The 17,368-nt window shown below is 42.0% G+C and overlaps 1 protein-coding gene across 2 annotated transcripts in view; it reads right to left on the bottom strand.

Annotated features, from left to right (window-relative positions):
* Positions 1-15,706, bottom strand: part of RNASEH2B (ribonuclease H2 subunit B) — a 42,063-nt gene extending 26,357 nt beyond the window's left edge. For both annotated transcript variants that reach the window (XM_071738720.1, XM_071738713.1), the window contains exons 1-3: positions 15,569-15,706; positions 3,002-3,073; positions 1-108 (exon numbers count right to left, since the gene is read on the bottom strand). In XM_071738720.1, coding sequence (XP_071594821.1) covers positions 1-108; positions 3,002-3,073; positions 15,569-15,632 — 244 coding nt within the window. In that variant the 5' untranslated portion in view covers positions 15,633-15,706. The remainder of the gene's footprint in view (positions 109-3,001; positions 3,074-15,568) is intronic.
* Positions 15,707-17,368: the final 1,662 nt, after the last annotated feature.

Genomic DNA, 17,368 nt, shown 5'->3' on the forward strand with positions numbered 1-17,368 from the left:
CTTGTTGAACAGTCTGACCTATAAACCAGGAACTATATTCCTCGTGAAAAGCTTTTACTTCAAACAGCTGCTGTGCACCACTATTGAATAAGTAAAGAGTTGCTTCCCCTGTTGAAAAGAAATCTGGTTTGTGTTTGTAAGCTTTCACAAAAATCAAAAGAATACCCAATACGTCTGAAGAATGTGCCCTATATACATACAGACACACAAACATACACACATTCTACATAAACTCACTACAAAGAAAGCTCAGACAAAGAAAACTATTATATACAGATGTTCATTTACCAGCTCTATAAACCAAACTGAATTTAAATCAATAAATAAGATGTGTGAATAGTTCATCTAACAACACAAAGCCTTTGATGCAAACCCAACTCATAATCACTCAAAAAATCAGCTTTTGACTGTACTGAAGGGAGAAGGTGGAAAAAAAGAAAACTACCTCTCCTTCCATCACTTTTATCTTTATCAGACTCTGAGTTACAGGAATAAAAGTCTCAAACCTTGAAATGACAATTTTAAATAATTTTGGACTTTGTGCATCAAAATGGATTGACAGTGACTCAATATGGGAAAAGTGACCAATAAAGCTAAAAGAAATTGCTTCAAGATCTAATCAAAACCTTGACAGTTTGTCAAGGAACCCTTTATTTTAGGCCATTCCATAGCACAGCTCTTGCCACTTCACATTAATTCTGGCTTATAATGAAAGGATGATGAGTATGCTGTGAACAGGACTGACATTTTCCATACCTACACCAGGAAGTTGCCAGAACTACAAACAGGGCCACTGAAATTTGGTCAGCTGAGTCTGTCATCCAGACTAGTCCTGTCTTGGTTATCAATCCATCTTCAAGAGATAAGACAACTACAGCGTGGCAATCCTGCTCAAAATACATAAATTGAAAAGCTGCACTGACTTGCAGATCATGGGCTGACTCAAAAAAGTCTCAATATAAGCTGCTGCAAGCTTATACAGCACTGCTGTTCTGAGGCTGAAAAGACTGAGGGTGCAGAGAGAGGTCAGCTAAAATGGGCAGACACATCTCTTACCAGAAATGACTGATAATACATTTTTTGCTCTTTATCGAAAAGGCTTACCAGATGTGTAACCTCACCTACAGATACAGCTTCAGTTCTCTTATAGTTTTTCTTATGGGGAGGGGAGGAATGAGTAGATATAAAGGAGAGCATAGGATTCAATCATTACCATGTGCTTCTCAACAAGTGTTTACACCACAGATTGATGAGCACCAGACGTCAAGTACTCAAAAAAGTGATCACTGAATCTTGGAAAAAAGACCATTCCTGTCACCCAATTCCAGCTCCTTAGTTTACTTAGTTATGCTAAAAGAACACTCACCAAAAGTTCCCAACAATGCTGTTAGACAAAAATTCTAGGGGATGGAAAGAGAACCCAGGCAGGTTTGCTCACTTAAATTTGTTGTTTTATAGTAATCTTTACCTTAACTTTAAGTAAGTCTTGTGGTATGGTTATTTCCCTTCTTTAAGTTAAGCACTTTGAAAAATGCTTCTTGTGGTACTTGCACATTGCAGGCAGAATGCTAGTTAATAGTCTCTGTAAGGGACAGAAATTTTGTCCTGTTTTACCTGTCTTTAAAAAGGACCAGGCATGCTCTTATTTAATAAAGTGGTCAGCAAGATTTCTATATGTGCTGAGTCCTTCAGTGCATATTTATACAGAACCTGGCATTATACAAAAACCTGGAATCAACAATTCATTAGTTAGACCCAAACATAAGGAAAATACATTAATAGGGTGTTCTCAAACCTTCCATTTTCAGACCATACACTTATAATAGGCCACATAACTGAAAGTTTTTGCAGGTCTATAAATAAGCTCCTGTAAATTCTAAAGGAACACACCCAGGCAATCACTGCACTTTAGGTTTTCCCCAGAAACCTTTCCCAAGATCCCTGATTCTACTAAGTAAATGAACCTTTCCTTCTGTGGAGAAAAGCAAATTAATATCTACACTTTTAGAAACATAACAAATTAGAAACCCAATATAATACAGCAGGTGGAAAATATCCGTGGCTATATATTCCCACTGTAATTCTGAGCAAGCAAAAACCAACTATCAGGATGAATAAGTGATTTCACATTCTGTATCTATGTTTTTTAATTATTTTCCTCTTTCCAGAACAAGTAGTAGTCACTATATTGTAACATAAAATATACCTGAAGACTTTAGTTACAAACATTTATAAATATAAGCAGCAAATTTCAAAACAATACAACTTAAATCTATAGAGAACAAATGAATTTATGAAATGAAAACAAAGAATGGCATAAAAAGTGCTTTTCAAACAAAATATGTTAACCCTAACAAAGGCTTACTGCAAGTTTCTGTTGCAGTACCTCATGCACCAGTTATTACATTGCTCATGTAACAATAAATCCTTGACAAAAAGAACCATGTGACTAGAAGAAAAGCAGTGTGGGATGCTGGTGCCATTCTATAACCTGCATTTGCTGGTCTTTCCAATATATTTTGAATTCAAAGTGCCTGAAACCACCACATGGACCAGGCAAAGAAGAATATTAAATTAAAAAAAATAAAAAGACTCAAAATGCTTGGTAAGTATAACTACATCACTTCTTCTGAGTATTTATTCTATAGCCAAGATGAATCCTATGAATCCTAAAAAAAAAAACAAAACCACCAAACAAAACTAAGTTCAATAACCAACACTGTAAACAATCCAAAACTAATGCACTTCAAAACAGAACTTAAATTATACTGCTTTTTTGTGCTGCCAATGTTTGTGGTGAATAAACAGTTCAACCAATTAAAATTATAGAAGAAATCAGGAATGTTTGTGTAGCAATAACTATCTGGCAACACCAGTAGCATATCTGGCTCTTAGGATTTACACTATCATCATTATTTCAGATTGCAAAATGCAAAGCTTTTGGTGGTGGAGGGAATCAACCAGCACACTAACAGCCTAATGTCACAATTCTAGAACTTGCCTGTGCTTGGATTGCGCAGTTTTGTAAACAAAGGTCCACTGTCAGGTGTCTTGGGGCACTCAATGGCTTCCTCTGTAGGGGGAGAGGAAAAAGTTATGGACTTGTAAAGTAAGAAGTAATACACATTCTGCCATGCTTCTCCAAGACGTTAAGAATTACTTGGACTGACATTTTTTGAAAACTCGAATACTTTTGCCTGAAAGTTATATGCATCAGCCCAAATTCATCCTACCTGACCAAGCCACCTAACGTATGTTTCCAGAATTCCTGGCGCTCTGTCTGCCACAGGAAAGATATGCACCTGGGGATGATTTAGATTTTGAGAACCACTTTCCCCTAGAGAGCCTCAGGCAAGAGAACTCCTAAGTTTGACATCTCAGTTAAGTGAGATGAACTGGTATGTTACCCCGATTAGTCACAAAGACAAGGAGAATGCTTTTGCAAGTCAGGCAAAGCACAGTGTCGATGCTAAAAAGTTAAGAGTGCAAAAAGTAAAATATTTGTGGGAAGAAACAGTGGTCCTCTAAAGCTTTCAGGAAGTCTGACTATGCAGGAGTATGGGGCAAGAATTGTCTGAGTGTTACTTCTCTGAAATACATGAACATTTGTTTATATGTTGTATATGATCTTAAAAAAAATAGAGAGTGCATTTAACTCCTCCAGACAGGAAAAAGAAGCTGAGAGAATACAGCACCTCTGGCTTAAGCCTCTGAAAGTTGTTCTCTTTTCTGTGTCTGTAACCAGGAAAAAAAAAAAAAAAAAGACAAAAAAAAAAAGACAAAAAGCAGAGCCACAAAAGTACTATTACTCTCTGTGAAATTTAAAAAAAAAAAAAAAAGAAATGAATCACCACAACGATGGTGATTCAACTCTGAAAAAACTTCTAAAAGGATCCCTAGTTAATTGCATTCTATCCAAGTCCCCTTGAAAGGGAAAGTCTTATATTTATTCTGAGTGAAGAACAACATGACAGCATCATCTTTCTTAGCTTGCACACTGCCAGTCCTGTTCCAATTCTTTTTGTATCGGCATTTATCAGAGTAAGGAAAATTACTAAAGCATTTTTACATACATAACCAGTATCCAGACCCCAGAGAATGGACTGACAAGGATCAGGCTGATATTTGCATCATGATGCTGCTGAGAAATGCAGAGAGGAGCAGCAAAGGTGGGCTGAACAGCTATTCACAAGGAGAGGCTGTTGGAAGGAACAGAGGTGCCTCATCATTCTTCCTCTTTCAGCAGCATCCAGGAGGCTGCAGGGAGACAGGACAGTTCTTTTCTATGGAAAACAGGGAGGTAGAAACCTCAAGTACAAGAAATAGCTGCCGTCCATTCTTGCCTACCACCAAGATCCAGAAAGGACAGGTGGACTTCTAACTGTTTGTACACTGGCACCTCAGTGGCAAAAAAAAAAAAAAAGCAAAAAAAAAAAGAGCCCCTAATAACCTTTGACATCAAGTCCTGGTTATTCAGTTATTACAAAAATAAATTGCCCAGATAAAGGCATAAGCAGGACTTAAAAAGTGTGTTTTGTGATAAAGTGATGTAGGATAATAGGTGTCAGAGCAGTTCATAGAATTTACAGTCGTTTTCTTCCCCTGAATTTTTAGCTGAGTCTTCAGGTGGCTCAAGACAGGGCTTTAAAAAGTTTCCATGTACGTTGAGGGGTTTTAATGGAAAAACTCAGTATTTGCTAACCAGACCTGTTTCATATGCTCATACATAAACACACACGGTTGTCAAGCTACATTTGCCCTGGCAAAGGCAAACTTCAAATTTCTAGAGCTGTGTATATTTCAATTCTTGACCACAGTTTAACATTAGTGTATTTTTTGTTACTTTTTAAAACACTACAGTGATTAATGACTGTGAAAGAAACACACTGCATGTGTTTACTTTGATGTGTTTCATATGAACATGTTAAAATATACACACTAAATATGAGTTTCAAAATTTAAAACAAAAAGCAAAACAAAAAAACCCCAAAGGAACTTTTAGCGCTCACTTGCTCTGCTTTCTTCATGCACAGATTTATGAACACTGGGAATGAGTCCAGACGAGCTCTAAGTTACATCTTGTACAACATGAACAATTAAGCAGACAATCCTTCCTAAGGTAGTTGGTTTTAATGAAGCTCACATCTTTATTTAGTGGATAGGTTCTTTTCCTAAGCTGCTATTAACACACTTAATTTCTCCACCCCTGCTAAGCCTGGGAGACACGTGTGTGCAGGGAGTATAACAAACCCAAGGGATGCAGTGTCCCGTCTCTTCCTCATCAATCCTCTGCATTCCCAACCCAGATAACTGCCCTACATCACTAAGACCTGCCCCATGCTACCCCAGACTCTGCTCTGCTCCTCTGTATATACAGCCCGATTGGCTCAGGCAGTAGCTCTTCCCCATGCAAAGAGAAGCACAGCTCTTCCTGTTAAGCTCTTTGGTCCTCCCCAGTTTCCCTGGGGTTTAACACTACATAGAGGACAACAGTGACCATACCCTGAGGAACAGTCTGAGCTGCAGCCTGTAGCCCAGTATCTCGTGCTGATGTGGGCAGAGTATACATCACATTCTTCACACAGCTGCCACAAAAGATGGTTTACCAGAAAGGACACACACATGCGTACAAACACAAGAAGGGAAGGAGTGGGCAAAGGCAAAGGTGGTTTCTTTTACCTTCAGTTTCCTCAAAATGTAGGCAATACCCTACTCCATCTCCAGGAGTATCTGAAGTATGTATTTTTGTTACAGATTGGTTCTATTAGATATCAAGCTGGCAGGTAAAAACAGGCAATTGGGAAAATGCCTGCTTGGAAAACTGGATGCAATATTAACGTGGCCTTAAGGGCAGAGAAGGCCCTATTTATCTGAATTTAAACACTTCATGACTACGAAAATGCTGAGCAAGGGAATTCTGAAGTTAAGTGTCCAAACCGAACTTGTGTTTGTTCTGGCCTTTAGCCAAGAAAGGTAACTGGATTTCTTTAATGTCATTATATTTATCAGTCCTTATATTTGGGCAAGGATCTCTTACAGCTAAATAAATAAAGTCTTTTTAAAAAGCAGTACTGTAACAATTTTCTAACGTGCAAAATGAGGAGTAAAACTAGGTTTTGGTTTTTTGGGTTTTGGTTTTTTTAAGATTCACATTCAGGTAAGAACTAGTCTTAGAGAAAATAAGTAGACAAAAGCAACATTACAGGAAGAGCTTCTATGTTAAATTCTAAAGGAAACCATCAGGTGATTGCCACTACACTTAGCTCTGAGAAACTTTTTCATATATAAGAATAACTGGTGAGAGGTCAGACCTTTCTCTACCAACTGTCCATCAGCTGTAAGCTGCAAATAAAACAATCAGTAGAGCTCAGCTTACTAACAGATGTGCCAGTACAGCACAGTATTCCCCTAGGACAGCATTCCTACAAGGATACAAAACACTACGGCAAGGGTACAGAGGGGTTCAATTAATGCTCTCCTAAGGAGGGACTGCAGTTAGCAACCCACACTATGTACTGCCAGGGAAGACAAGATGACAGGCACTTCCAGGAGGCAGGCGAATCCACCTATGGATACAAGCTTAATCCACCTTTATCATCTCCTGCTAGTACATGAATCTGTCTCCACTGAGCTTACAAAAACCTCCAGCAACATAGCATGCATCAGGATACAGTGTTGCTACAGCTATACCAGAGGAGGGAGTGCTGAGGTCAAGCACAACGCAGGACAACCAAATGCCAACACTGGGCTGGTATTTATGTCTGCTTTGCTTAACTTGTAGCCTACTGTTCATTCATCATTAAGCAGATCACTCGAAGTCCATCTAAAAATGTGGGTGATATATCCATCAGTTGTACTGGAGTCTACAGACAGTACCTCAGAATCCTGCATCTGAGCAAAAGAGACTACAAAAGCCTAAATAAAGCTTTCCATTGCAGAAAAGGAGAAAAGCCTATCCTATTTCATGGAGGTCAGACATACAACGAGGCAAATTCTATAAAATATATAAACAGAACAAAGTGAAAACGAACCAGCTGTCAAAAGATTTCTGGCAATAATTTTTTCCACAATGGACAGATATGAGGTACTAATGAAACTGGCCATTAAAAAAAAAAAAAAGTGTTAGCTGGTACAGCAACATGAATACATTGGAAAAGAGCATAAAATTCCCAGTAAGATCTATGAAACTATTATGGGTGATGCAAGGTCTGTTCATGTTTGTTTGGTTTTGATCTAGGCTTTTTGTTGTTTTTTTGTTTTTTTAATGCTTATAGAATACTATAAGTTACATGGAATTCCCATGCAAAAAGCTGTCAGCCAAGCAAGCAAAAAGGCTGTAAATATCTGTCAATTGCGTAAGAGGAAAAAATGCTCTGAGAACGCAAATTGCCCTACCACCATCACCCTGCAAAAAAAAAAAAAAAAAAAAAAAAAAAAAAAAAAAAAAAAAAAAAAAAATCAGGATTATTTTAAAGTCTGGAAATATAAAGTTAAGATTTCATTTAAAAACAGATATTAAACCATACGTCACCTATACAAGTCTTTTCCATTCCCTTCTTAACTTCTAACCATGAACGAAAGGTGTGTCAAATGGAGGCATTATGATGGAGCCCATTAAATGGACATTTTATGGAAGACTTCAAACTACGTAGCTTCAGGGCATGGATATGTTAGATCTAATAATTGTTTTACTTAGGTTCTTTTTAGAATCAGTCAACCCTTATGTAAATGGTTTTAATTAAGTGCCTGTGTCCTCTGTCCTGCAGCATGCCCTGAAAAAAGCCCTGTGAAAAACCAGTAATAAATTCAGTACTTTGCATCACAGAAATTTATGACCATTTTTATAAGTTACACGGTAATTAACTATTAGCATGATTAATGAATTCAGGTATGCACAGGATGACGATACAGAATCATGAATGGCTTCAAATGAGCAAAAATCACAGAACATTGAAAAGCAGAGTCCTGAAGTTCCCACATTTGCTCCCTCCACGTTGCTGCTTTCTTTCCATCAAAAGATGGAAAGCAATCTCATGGCCACACTGCAAGCTGGCTCCACTCACTGATCCAGTTGAGAAAGAACCAGTCACAAAAAAAAAAACAACTAATCTTTACCCAGACCAGTGAGCTATTCTCACTCACTGTATGGTTACTGGATGATCACTGGAACAAAGGAACAGAACCTGTGGCAGGAGCAGCTGTCACAGAATATAAGCTGCTCTGGATGTGACACTGGGATCTTTGACCAGTGTCAGCTAATTAGAAAACTAGACCATAGATTACTTAGAGAAGTGGCAATACTTTCAGGGGAGTACCAAATGGCACACAGCCCAATTTATCTCTGCAAACAGCCTCTTTTGCAGGTGTTTACATATATGGTATGGCTTCCCACTTAGGGACACCTGATTTTTTGTAAGATCTTCGTTGTTATTCTTTTATGTTAGCTTGATGTTACCCCACCACCTTGCCCTCCCCCTTGACCATACACAGGACCAGCTTCAGTGAGGAACCTTTTGTCATGTCTATTGTGAAAGATGGAATGGTTATCAGTTTGGTAAACACAGCATTGATTATATGACACCCTAAGAAAATAATGCTTAATGTGACATAATTTACATTCCTTGAAGTAACATTCCCATTTCACCTGAAAATCCTACCACAAAACACAATGATATGGTACTGCTTTCTCTATTGAGCAAAACTTTACATGGAATTGGTACTAGATGCTTTGAGTGGTCTCTTGCACCAGTACACAGATCTGCAATACAGCTAAATATTAAGCTAAATATTATGCTTGAGAACATATTCAGGCTTCCCCATATGCTGGCACAATTCACATCTTAGGCCAAAAATTCATGTTCATGGACTCACTGGCAGCAATGGACAGTACTAATTCATCCATTACTGAAGTCTAGATAATGGAGGGCTCTGAGCTGAATGAAGAAGAGGCCAAACTTGAGAAGTTCAAGAACAGGCTATCACTTCAAAAGATAAAAACTTCAGACTTCCCTTCTCCAAATTTATAGGGTCAGCACTGGTGCAGCTGTATTACTGGCTGAATCAGCCCTATTCCCATGTGCAGAGGCGAAAGTTGGCATAAGCTGGTCTCTTCCAAGCCAGATGGTAGAAGCAGAAATAGGAGATGGTGTTACAAACAAAAACATCTCTTCTCAGTTATTTTATTTGATATGCTTCCTTCTGGCTTCTTACCTTGCCATTTATATCTGCTTTATACATGGCCGAGCTCAGTATTCCTTTTAAGAGACAACATATAAGAAATGGTGCAAATTACCTGCAGGAAAAACTTTGTTTAGGAGATGCAAATGCCAATTTAGGGGGAACTTAAGTAAAATATGCCCACAGAGTGCTAATTTCTAAAATAAGCATATTCCCATTCACCTTATTAAAAAGGTATAATAATATGTGCACGTATTTTATATAAACTTACTAATTTTTTAAAGACAGCTGTGTAAAAACCACATACATATTTGTTTGCTGTAAACATTATTTTCAAGGTTTTTATCTAAATTATTCTGGAAGTACTAATGTTCACATATCCTGCTCAATTCATTCCAGCTTCTGAATCAAGAACCTTAAAAGCCAAGCAGTGTGGTTTATTTTGTAGCAGATAAAATGAAATGGGTTTTAAATGTCAAATAAAAGCAAGTATCTAAGTGTTTAATGCAAAGTGTGAGAATGTAAAAAAAAAAAAAAAAAAAAAAATCAATAAAACCTGCCTACTACTGCAACATACTTTTAGGTATTAAGTATTTCACAGTATTCTTTTGCTGTAACATCTCTCAATTTTAAAGTCAAATGCTTCCTGTGTTGTTGCACTGAGACAAAAGTTCTTTAGTCTTATTTGAAAGAATGAAGGATTAAATTAATGTGTGCTGATGCCCCATGGTTTGGCATCACATCTGCCTCTGCCTCCATCTGACTTTTGGTATATATGAGATTTGTTCAAACAACTTGCCAAGTCTAATGTGAAACTGCTCCTTTTATTTTTGAATAAGTAATTCCTAAAAATATTAGAACTGTTAAATTTCCCCCCCCCACAATCCTTCTAGTGCTATTCATATGGCAGTTCCTGTAAAACAATAAAAAGGCTAATAAATTTATTGTTTAAGAAAACAGCAGACTGAAAAATTGTACTCAACTAAACTTGTGCAGTTCAGAAAAACAAAAGTGGAAAATAGTCTTCAGCTTGCAGCTAGCCCCTAACCCCAACTTCTTTTCTTGATACAGACAAACACAGAACAAATCAACGATCTTAACTTCAGGTGTAGAGTAAAATACCAGACTTCAACAACTACCTTCAATTCCTAACCCCTTTGCTAAAACCAGTAAAGGATATAAATAGTTCCCATTCTGACATAACACCTACCCCTGAGAAAATGTACTGAAAAGAGAGTGCCCTTCACGCCCACCCTGTTAAGCAGCTAGGTGTGATTCTGGTTGCTTTTGGTACTATTCAGTTTGAAGCCACTATGTAAAATTTTTTTTATTTGTTATACAGAGTTCCGATCAGAACTATGTCATGCACGGTGACTTTATTTGATGTATTTTAGTGTTTTCCAGAGCCTTGCCCTTAGAACCCTACAAATAGGTGGGGTCTCAGTATTATTCCTTTGTCTAGAAAATAATTTCTAGACAAAATAATTTTTCACAAAGCAAGTAAAAATCTCCTATATGCACATAAAAAAATAATTCGTGTTCGTGTACATGAATACTAAGTAAACACAGAATTTTCTCTACTGCAGTACATCATTAGTAACTTTCTAGCTGTGAGATGGCTAGGTTTTAATCCTCAGGAGCCAGTTCTTTTCCCTTCTACATGTTCAGTAGCTAGACCAGTAAAACAGGAAGCCTGTATAGGCTGCTCTGCATTCTCAAGGGCAAAGGACTCAGATACATGGGTAACAGAACATCCCTGATTACCCAACTACCACAAGAAATGCAGAAAAGCACAATATGAAAATGGCCATCCACCAGTGAAGTTCATGTGGGTCCTTCAGGACTTGTTAGCACTTTGGTGTCTCTGTACCATGATTCCTCCAGACGTCCAGATTTGGGAGGTCTTCTTATCCATCGACGTCAGTTTGCCTGCACAAAGCAAGTTCAGACCTGGATTTCCAGCCAAACTAATAAAATACCCTGGAACGTGAAGCACAGCACAGAAACACCCAAGTGGGTCTGCACAGAGCCAGCTTGGGTCCATCAGGACTTATTAGTTCAGGAACTGTCTGAAAGCAGCTGCACTGCAAAGCTGGTCCTGGAAATAGCAGAGATGTGTTAACATGGCACAGCACTTGAACTAATAAACTTAGTGCTGAGCTGAGTCTGCTCTAGGCCAAATCTGGTGCCTGTATATTCACAGCATAGTTACTCTGCAACTGGAGACTGCTCAAAGAGCTGACTGTTTCGAGCCCAGCATGCAGTTCTGCCCCTACCCACATGCTCAGTTTTTTTGCCCCCAACTCCCTCCATAATCCAAATCCCTTCATCTGTGCTCTTCCTGTTTGTTCATCATTTTTTCTCGACTATTTACAAGGCTGCATAATGTACAGCAGCAGCTTACAGCCTTTTAGAAGTGATTAACAGTTACCACCTTTTTTCTCCTCATCCTGCCCTCTCCACCAGACCAACATGTCCTTACTCCTCTCACCCAGATTTCTGGCTGGCCCCTTGTCCTGTCCTTGTATTTCAATCCCTAATATAGGAACAATTATGCTTATAAATCAAAACAAAGAGATGACTTTACTGGCATATCAAACACCCTGCCTCTGTGGGAAGAAAAAAAAAAAAAAAAAAAAAAAAAAAAGTAAAAAAAAAAAAAAAAATCAGCATTAACACCACCTCTTACCAGGACAAAGGCAGGCTACAATTTCTGAAGGTAAAATTTCCTACCTTACCTAGAAGCTGCTTGCCAGCCAGCCCAAGATATACTGTCTGAGTCTCTCTTTTCACCTTCCTACTCAAGACTTTGCTTGTGTGACTCTACCATGCCAATCAACCTGAGTCTGCTGGTGTGGCAAAGGGCTGATGAGAGCAAAGACCATCATCAGGCTGGTGGTAAGAGAAGTCCACAAGGAAAGAATGCTACAGGAAGTATGACTGCAGGCAATGGACTGAAATGAACCACAGGCTGACTGGCCTGACAACTGAACATCAACAGTCCCTCACCTCAGGCAACTCTGCTCTCCCTTTCGTCCTCCAACCACTCCTATAATCCATTCAAAATACCTGCTGAGCTGTGTGGTTTGTTGCTCTGTCCTGTGGTGTGTACATGAAGCATGAGATAGATACACACTGATCAAAATTCTGCAGTACCAGAAATGAGAGAATTAATCACTTGCAATAGGAAGTGACACTCTGGCCCAACTTGAGAAGAGTGGATTGGACAGTCGGGCAGTAGAGATGGATTAGGAACTGGCTGAAGAGCCCAGAGAGCTGCAGTCAGTGGGGCTGAGTCCAGCTGGAGGCCTTTGACTAGCAGTGTTCCTCAGGGGTCAGTACTGGGTCCAGTCCTGTTCAACATATTCATCAATGACCTGGATAATGTATCATTAACAAATTCAGTGATGATACAAAGCTGGGAGGGGTGGCTGTCACACCAGAAAGCTGTGCTGACATCCAGTGGGACCTGAACAGGTTGGGGAGCTGCATGGGGAGAAACCCAATGAGTTCAATATGGACAACTATAGAGTACTCCATCTGGGGAAGAATAACCCTGTCCATCAGTACACATTATGGCCTGACCTGCTGGAAAGCAGCTCTGGGGAAAAAGACCTGGGAGTCATGTGGAAAACAGGCTCCCCATGGGCCAGCAATGTGTCTTCACAGCCAAAAGGGCCAATGCCATTCTGGGTGCATTAGGAGTGCAGCCAGCAGGTCGAGGGAAGTTATCCTCCCACTCTACTCTGCCCTGGGGAGGCCTCACCTGGAGTACTGTGTGCAGTTCTGTGCTCCCCAGTTCAGGAGGGACAAGGAACTACTGAAGAGAGTCCAGCACGGGTACACTAAGGTGATAAGGGACTGGAGCATATGCCTTATGAGGAAAGGCTGAGAGAGGCTGGGCTGCTCAGCTTAGAGGAGGCTGAGGGGGGATCTCAATTTATAAACCAATGTTTATAAATATCTAAAGGGTGGGTGCTAGGAGGATGGAGCCAGACTCTTCCCTGTGCTGTCCAGTGACAGAACAAGGAGGAATGGTCTGGCACACAGGAGATTTAACCAGAAGATAAGAAAATATTTCTTTAATATGAGGGTAACAGAGCACTAGAACAAGTTGCACAGAGAGATTGTGGAGTCTCCATCCCTGGAGACATTCAAGACCTACCTGGACATGTTCAGGTGTAATCTGCTCTAGGGGATCCTGCTCTGGCAGGAGGGTTGGATAAGAAGCTCTTCAGAGGTTCTTTCCAACCCCTACCATGCTGTGTGTGATTCTATGTAGAGCCCTCTAGAACAGCTCAAGAAGGCTGGACACTAAAGCAGAAGATGAGGAGACTACAACTGTCAGCAGAGGCAGCAAATCAACAAGATAAGAGCACATAAGAATCTAATAAGGTGCTTAAAGATCCCAGACCAAAAATCACCAATGGACTAAATATGTGAAGACTGCATGAGAGAGGGGGTACAATTCACAAGGGTGTAATTGCCCAGGCATTTCTTTGTTTGGCATCCCTCTCAGAGGCACCCAGTGTGAGCTGCCCCTGCTGCTGTGCCTTTCAACTTGTTTTTATTAAATCAGACACCCAAGACTCTGCTGCGGTTGGAAACCTCGGGTAGAGCCTAAAGGATGAAGTACACCAGAGAGTACACGTGCAGCTCCTGGAATGGTGTGTGAAAGCTTGAATGCTTCAAAGATGTCTTTTCTGAAAAGAATGTTCAAACCAATCTAAAGCCATTAAATCTACTTTATTTCAGCAGTCCTATTCATACGACTGGCATGCTGGATCAGCCATGGAGTTCTGAAATTATCAGCCACAGTCTTTTTTAAATAACTAGGTGCTCTGAGGTTCTACTAAGCCTTAATAAACTTTCTTACAGGTCTGAAGTACTATATAAATTTTGTCAGAGCTGCGCTGGCATAATTGGTAATACAAACTGTCTGGCTTCATGAAAGTTACAAGCTCTGGCTCCAGTCCTCCAACACTTACTGAAGAATTCAACTTACTGCACACAACTGACTACTCATGCCTAAGTTAAGCATATTTGTAAATATTTGCACAGTATGGACATCTGTTGGCATAGCCAGTCATCTGATAAAGATTCTGCTTTAAATGCTAGTCTGCAAAGTCAATATTAAAACACAAGAATTCCTCACTTACACATTCCTTTCTTAGGCATTAAGCATGCCATACACCAAAGGGTGAAACTGAAAAGTTAAAACTCCAAGAAGACTTGGTGAAATTGTAACAAGTGGTTCTGTTTCTCATATAACTAGAGAAGTCTGTTTTCTTACAGATTCATGACTGAAGACTGAGCTCCTGACTTGTTTTTAACTTCTGCTGAACTACCTTTCCTTCAGTGGTGTCACCTATAGCATTTCTCACATAATTGCAGGCACATTCACAAACTCATTAAATTACTTGAAAGAGCTCCTTTTTATCAGGTTTGGTTGAAACAAAACCTCAGAGGTTTTGGGTGGTAGAAGAAACAGGCACAGTAGAAAGCTGACCCACAGATAATTGTGGAAGTTTCATTTCCTGATGAAGCTGAACTAGGAAAAACCCAAACACTTTCGAAACATATCCTTCCTCTTAGCATCTTGGAGTCTGAGCACATTGTTTCATTTCATTGTTTCTTAACACAAAAACCTCCTGTGACCCGTGAATTTAAATTATTAAAACCTGACACTAGGCAGAAATAATATAAGGGGAGAAGTATCTTCCCATTTATTCAGGGCTAAGTGAGAGAAATTAAGCCTTTATAGTGTTTAAAACCTTGTGTATACTGCATCTGTAGAGCTGCCATGCACAGGTCTTCTTTAGCCTACAGAGAGGAGGGGTTGAGGTATTAGCCTAGCTTAGGACTTGAGCTATCAAAAACTTTTAAGGGTTTTAAAGTTGAGCTTGAGGGCACGAACTCGTTTCCTTCAAAAATGCAGGGATGGACTCGGGGGATAGAGGCAAGATGGGAGGCAATGGCTCCATCTGAGACCTCAGTGACAGGAGTTCTCTTCTACAGCTCCTCTCTCCAGGCCGCACGACGCTGTTCGCATACTGGGGGCGAGCTGACATTTGGTAAACCCTCAGGGCCCACGAAAACAAAACGAACAAATGCAGTGAGGGAAACAGGGCCTCAGAGGAGAAAGGGGGCACCTGGGAGGGCCTCGTGTAAAGACTGTGCCACGTCCTTACCACGCTGGGGCTGGCTGCAAACAGCAGCCCAGGTTTCTGCCTCAGCCCATTGAGGAAGGCATCCCTCTCCTGCCAAGCGACCGCCCAGCCCCGCCGCGGTGCGGGTAAACACCGCCAGGGCCAGTCAGCGGGGCGCGGTGAAGAGCGAGAGATAGGCGCTGCGGCAGAGCCTGCCCCACCTCGGAGCCCCGCTGCGTTACCTGGTGCAATGAGCACCCACTGGCCAGGGTGCGCGTCCCCGGGACGCTGCTTCGCGCTCTGCATGCCGCGTACCCCACAGCCGCCTCCCGGCCTCCCCGCCGCCGCTCCCGCCGCCGCCGCAACATGGCGGCCGGGGCGGGGCCGCGCAAGGCGGGGCGGAGGGAAGAGGAGGGAAGAGGCGGGAAGAGGCGCCGCGCGCGGCGGGAGGACGGCGCCACCCGGCGAGAGGGAAAGGGGGGTGTGGGGGAGAGGTGGGCGGCAGACAGAGTATGGAGGAGGTTGGGGCTGCGCTGTCGCTTCCACCTCCCCCCTCTCCCACCTGGGGGGAATGGTACGAGCCACTGCAGGCGGGACGGGGCCCGGCAGAGCCGATCTCTCCCCGCACCCCTCAGTGCTCCGCGGGTTGCGGATGGGTGGGACGGGTGGGGGATCGCAGGGCAGGGCAGGGCTGGGCAGGGCAGGGCAGGGCAGGGCAGGGCAGGGCAGGGCAGGGCAGGGCAGGGCTGGGCTGGGCTGGGCTGGGCTGGGCTGGGCTGGGCTGGGCTGGGCTGGGCTGGGCTGGGCTGGGCTGGGCTGGGCTGGGCTGGGCTGGGCTGGGCTGGGCTGGGCTGGGCTGGGCTGGGCTGGGCTGGGCTGGGCTGGGCTGGGGTGCTCGTTCAGCTCCTCTCGCCCTCTTCCACTTCCTCCTCTCAACCTCCCTACTTGTCGGCTTAGGAGGGGACAGGCAGTTTCCTGCTTTCCTATGCACTCGCCTCGCATCCTGAGGGCTGGCAGGGAAACGCTGTCCCACAGGGGTCTGTGGCAGAGGTTGGGGTAGCCACAGCTGAATGGAACCCGCCACAGCCCCATGGCCATCGGCCGAAAGCTTTGTCTTGAGGGTGATAGAGGTTCAGTTAGGCTTGATGAGGTGAGACCTCAAGGCAGAAACCCGGGGCCACGGAGGTGATTCACGGGTTCGAAGATCTGACATAAAAAAAGGCCGAGCACGGGGGTTGCTCAGGCCGGAGAAGGGAAAGTTCAGGGAGGGTGTAATTCCCTGTACGCAGAAACCTCATGGGGGATGTAAAGAGGATGGAGCCAGGCCCGTCTCAGCGGTACCCACTGCCAGGGCTTGAGGCAGAGGGCACAAACTGAACTGCAAGGAAATTCTGCTAAGACAGTAAACACCTTTAATGTGCAGGTGGTCAAGCACTGAAGCAAGTTGTTCTGAACAACCAAGCAGACTCCAGCCATGGAGATGTTAAAAACACAACTGGACATTGCCCTGAGCTGTAGCTGGCCCAGCCCTGAGCAGGGCATTGGACCAGAACCCCTCCAGAAAACACCTGCCAGCCTCTGCCATTTGGTAGAACTTCAGTCCTCTAGGGCTGGGCATGGGAAGAGCCAAAGCCCCTTGTAGCTGCCATCCTCACAGTGAATATTATGATCATATAGGTCCTATATCTTGAGATTGCCCCAAGGAGCCATAGTCACAAAATAAGATCCACAATGATGTGTATTTTCATATGCAGGTACGTATGTACATTAAATTAGCTTTACCAACCTAAGATTGGCTGATGGCCACAATCCCGGAGATTTAAGAGACAAATACTACATGTTACTGAAGTATACCTAGCAATTGTAAATCTCAGATATCAAACAAATATTAAAAACATACTAACATCTGTGCCCCGAAACAGGGCGAATTAATCAAGGCCAACATATGCAAAACAGCTGAGTTGATATAAGGATGAAAAAAACATTTCCTGAAATTTGAGCATATGCATTCATAACTCTGAGATTACGTTAATCTGAATTTG

The sequence above is a fragment of the Heliangelus exortis genome, chromosome 1, assembly GCF_036169615.1.
Source record: "Heliangelus exortis chromosome 1, bHelExo1.hap1, whole genome shotgun sequence".
NCBI classification, from domain to species: Eukaryota; Metazoa; Chordata; class Aves; order Apodiformes; family Trochilidae; genus Heliangelus; species Heliangelus exortis.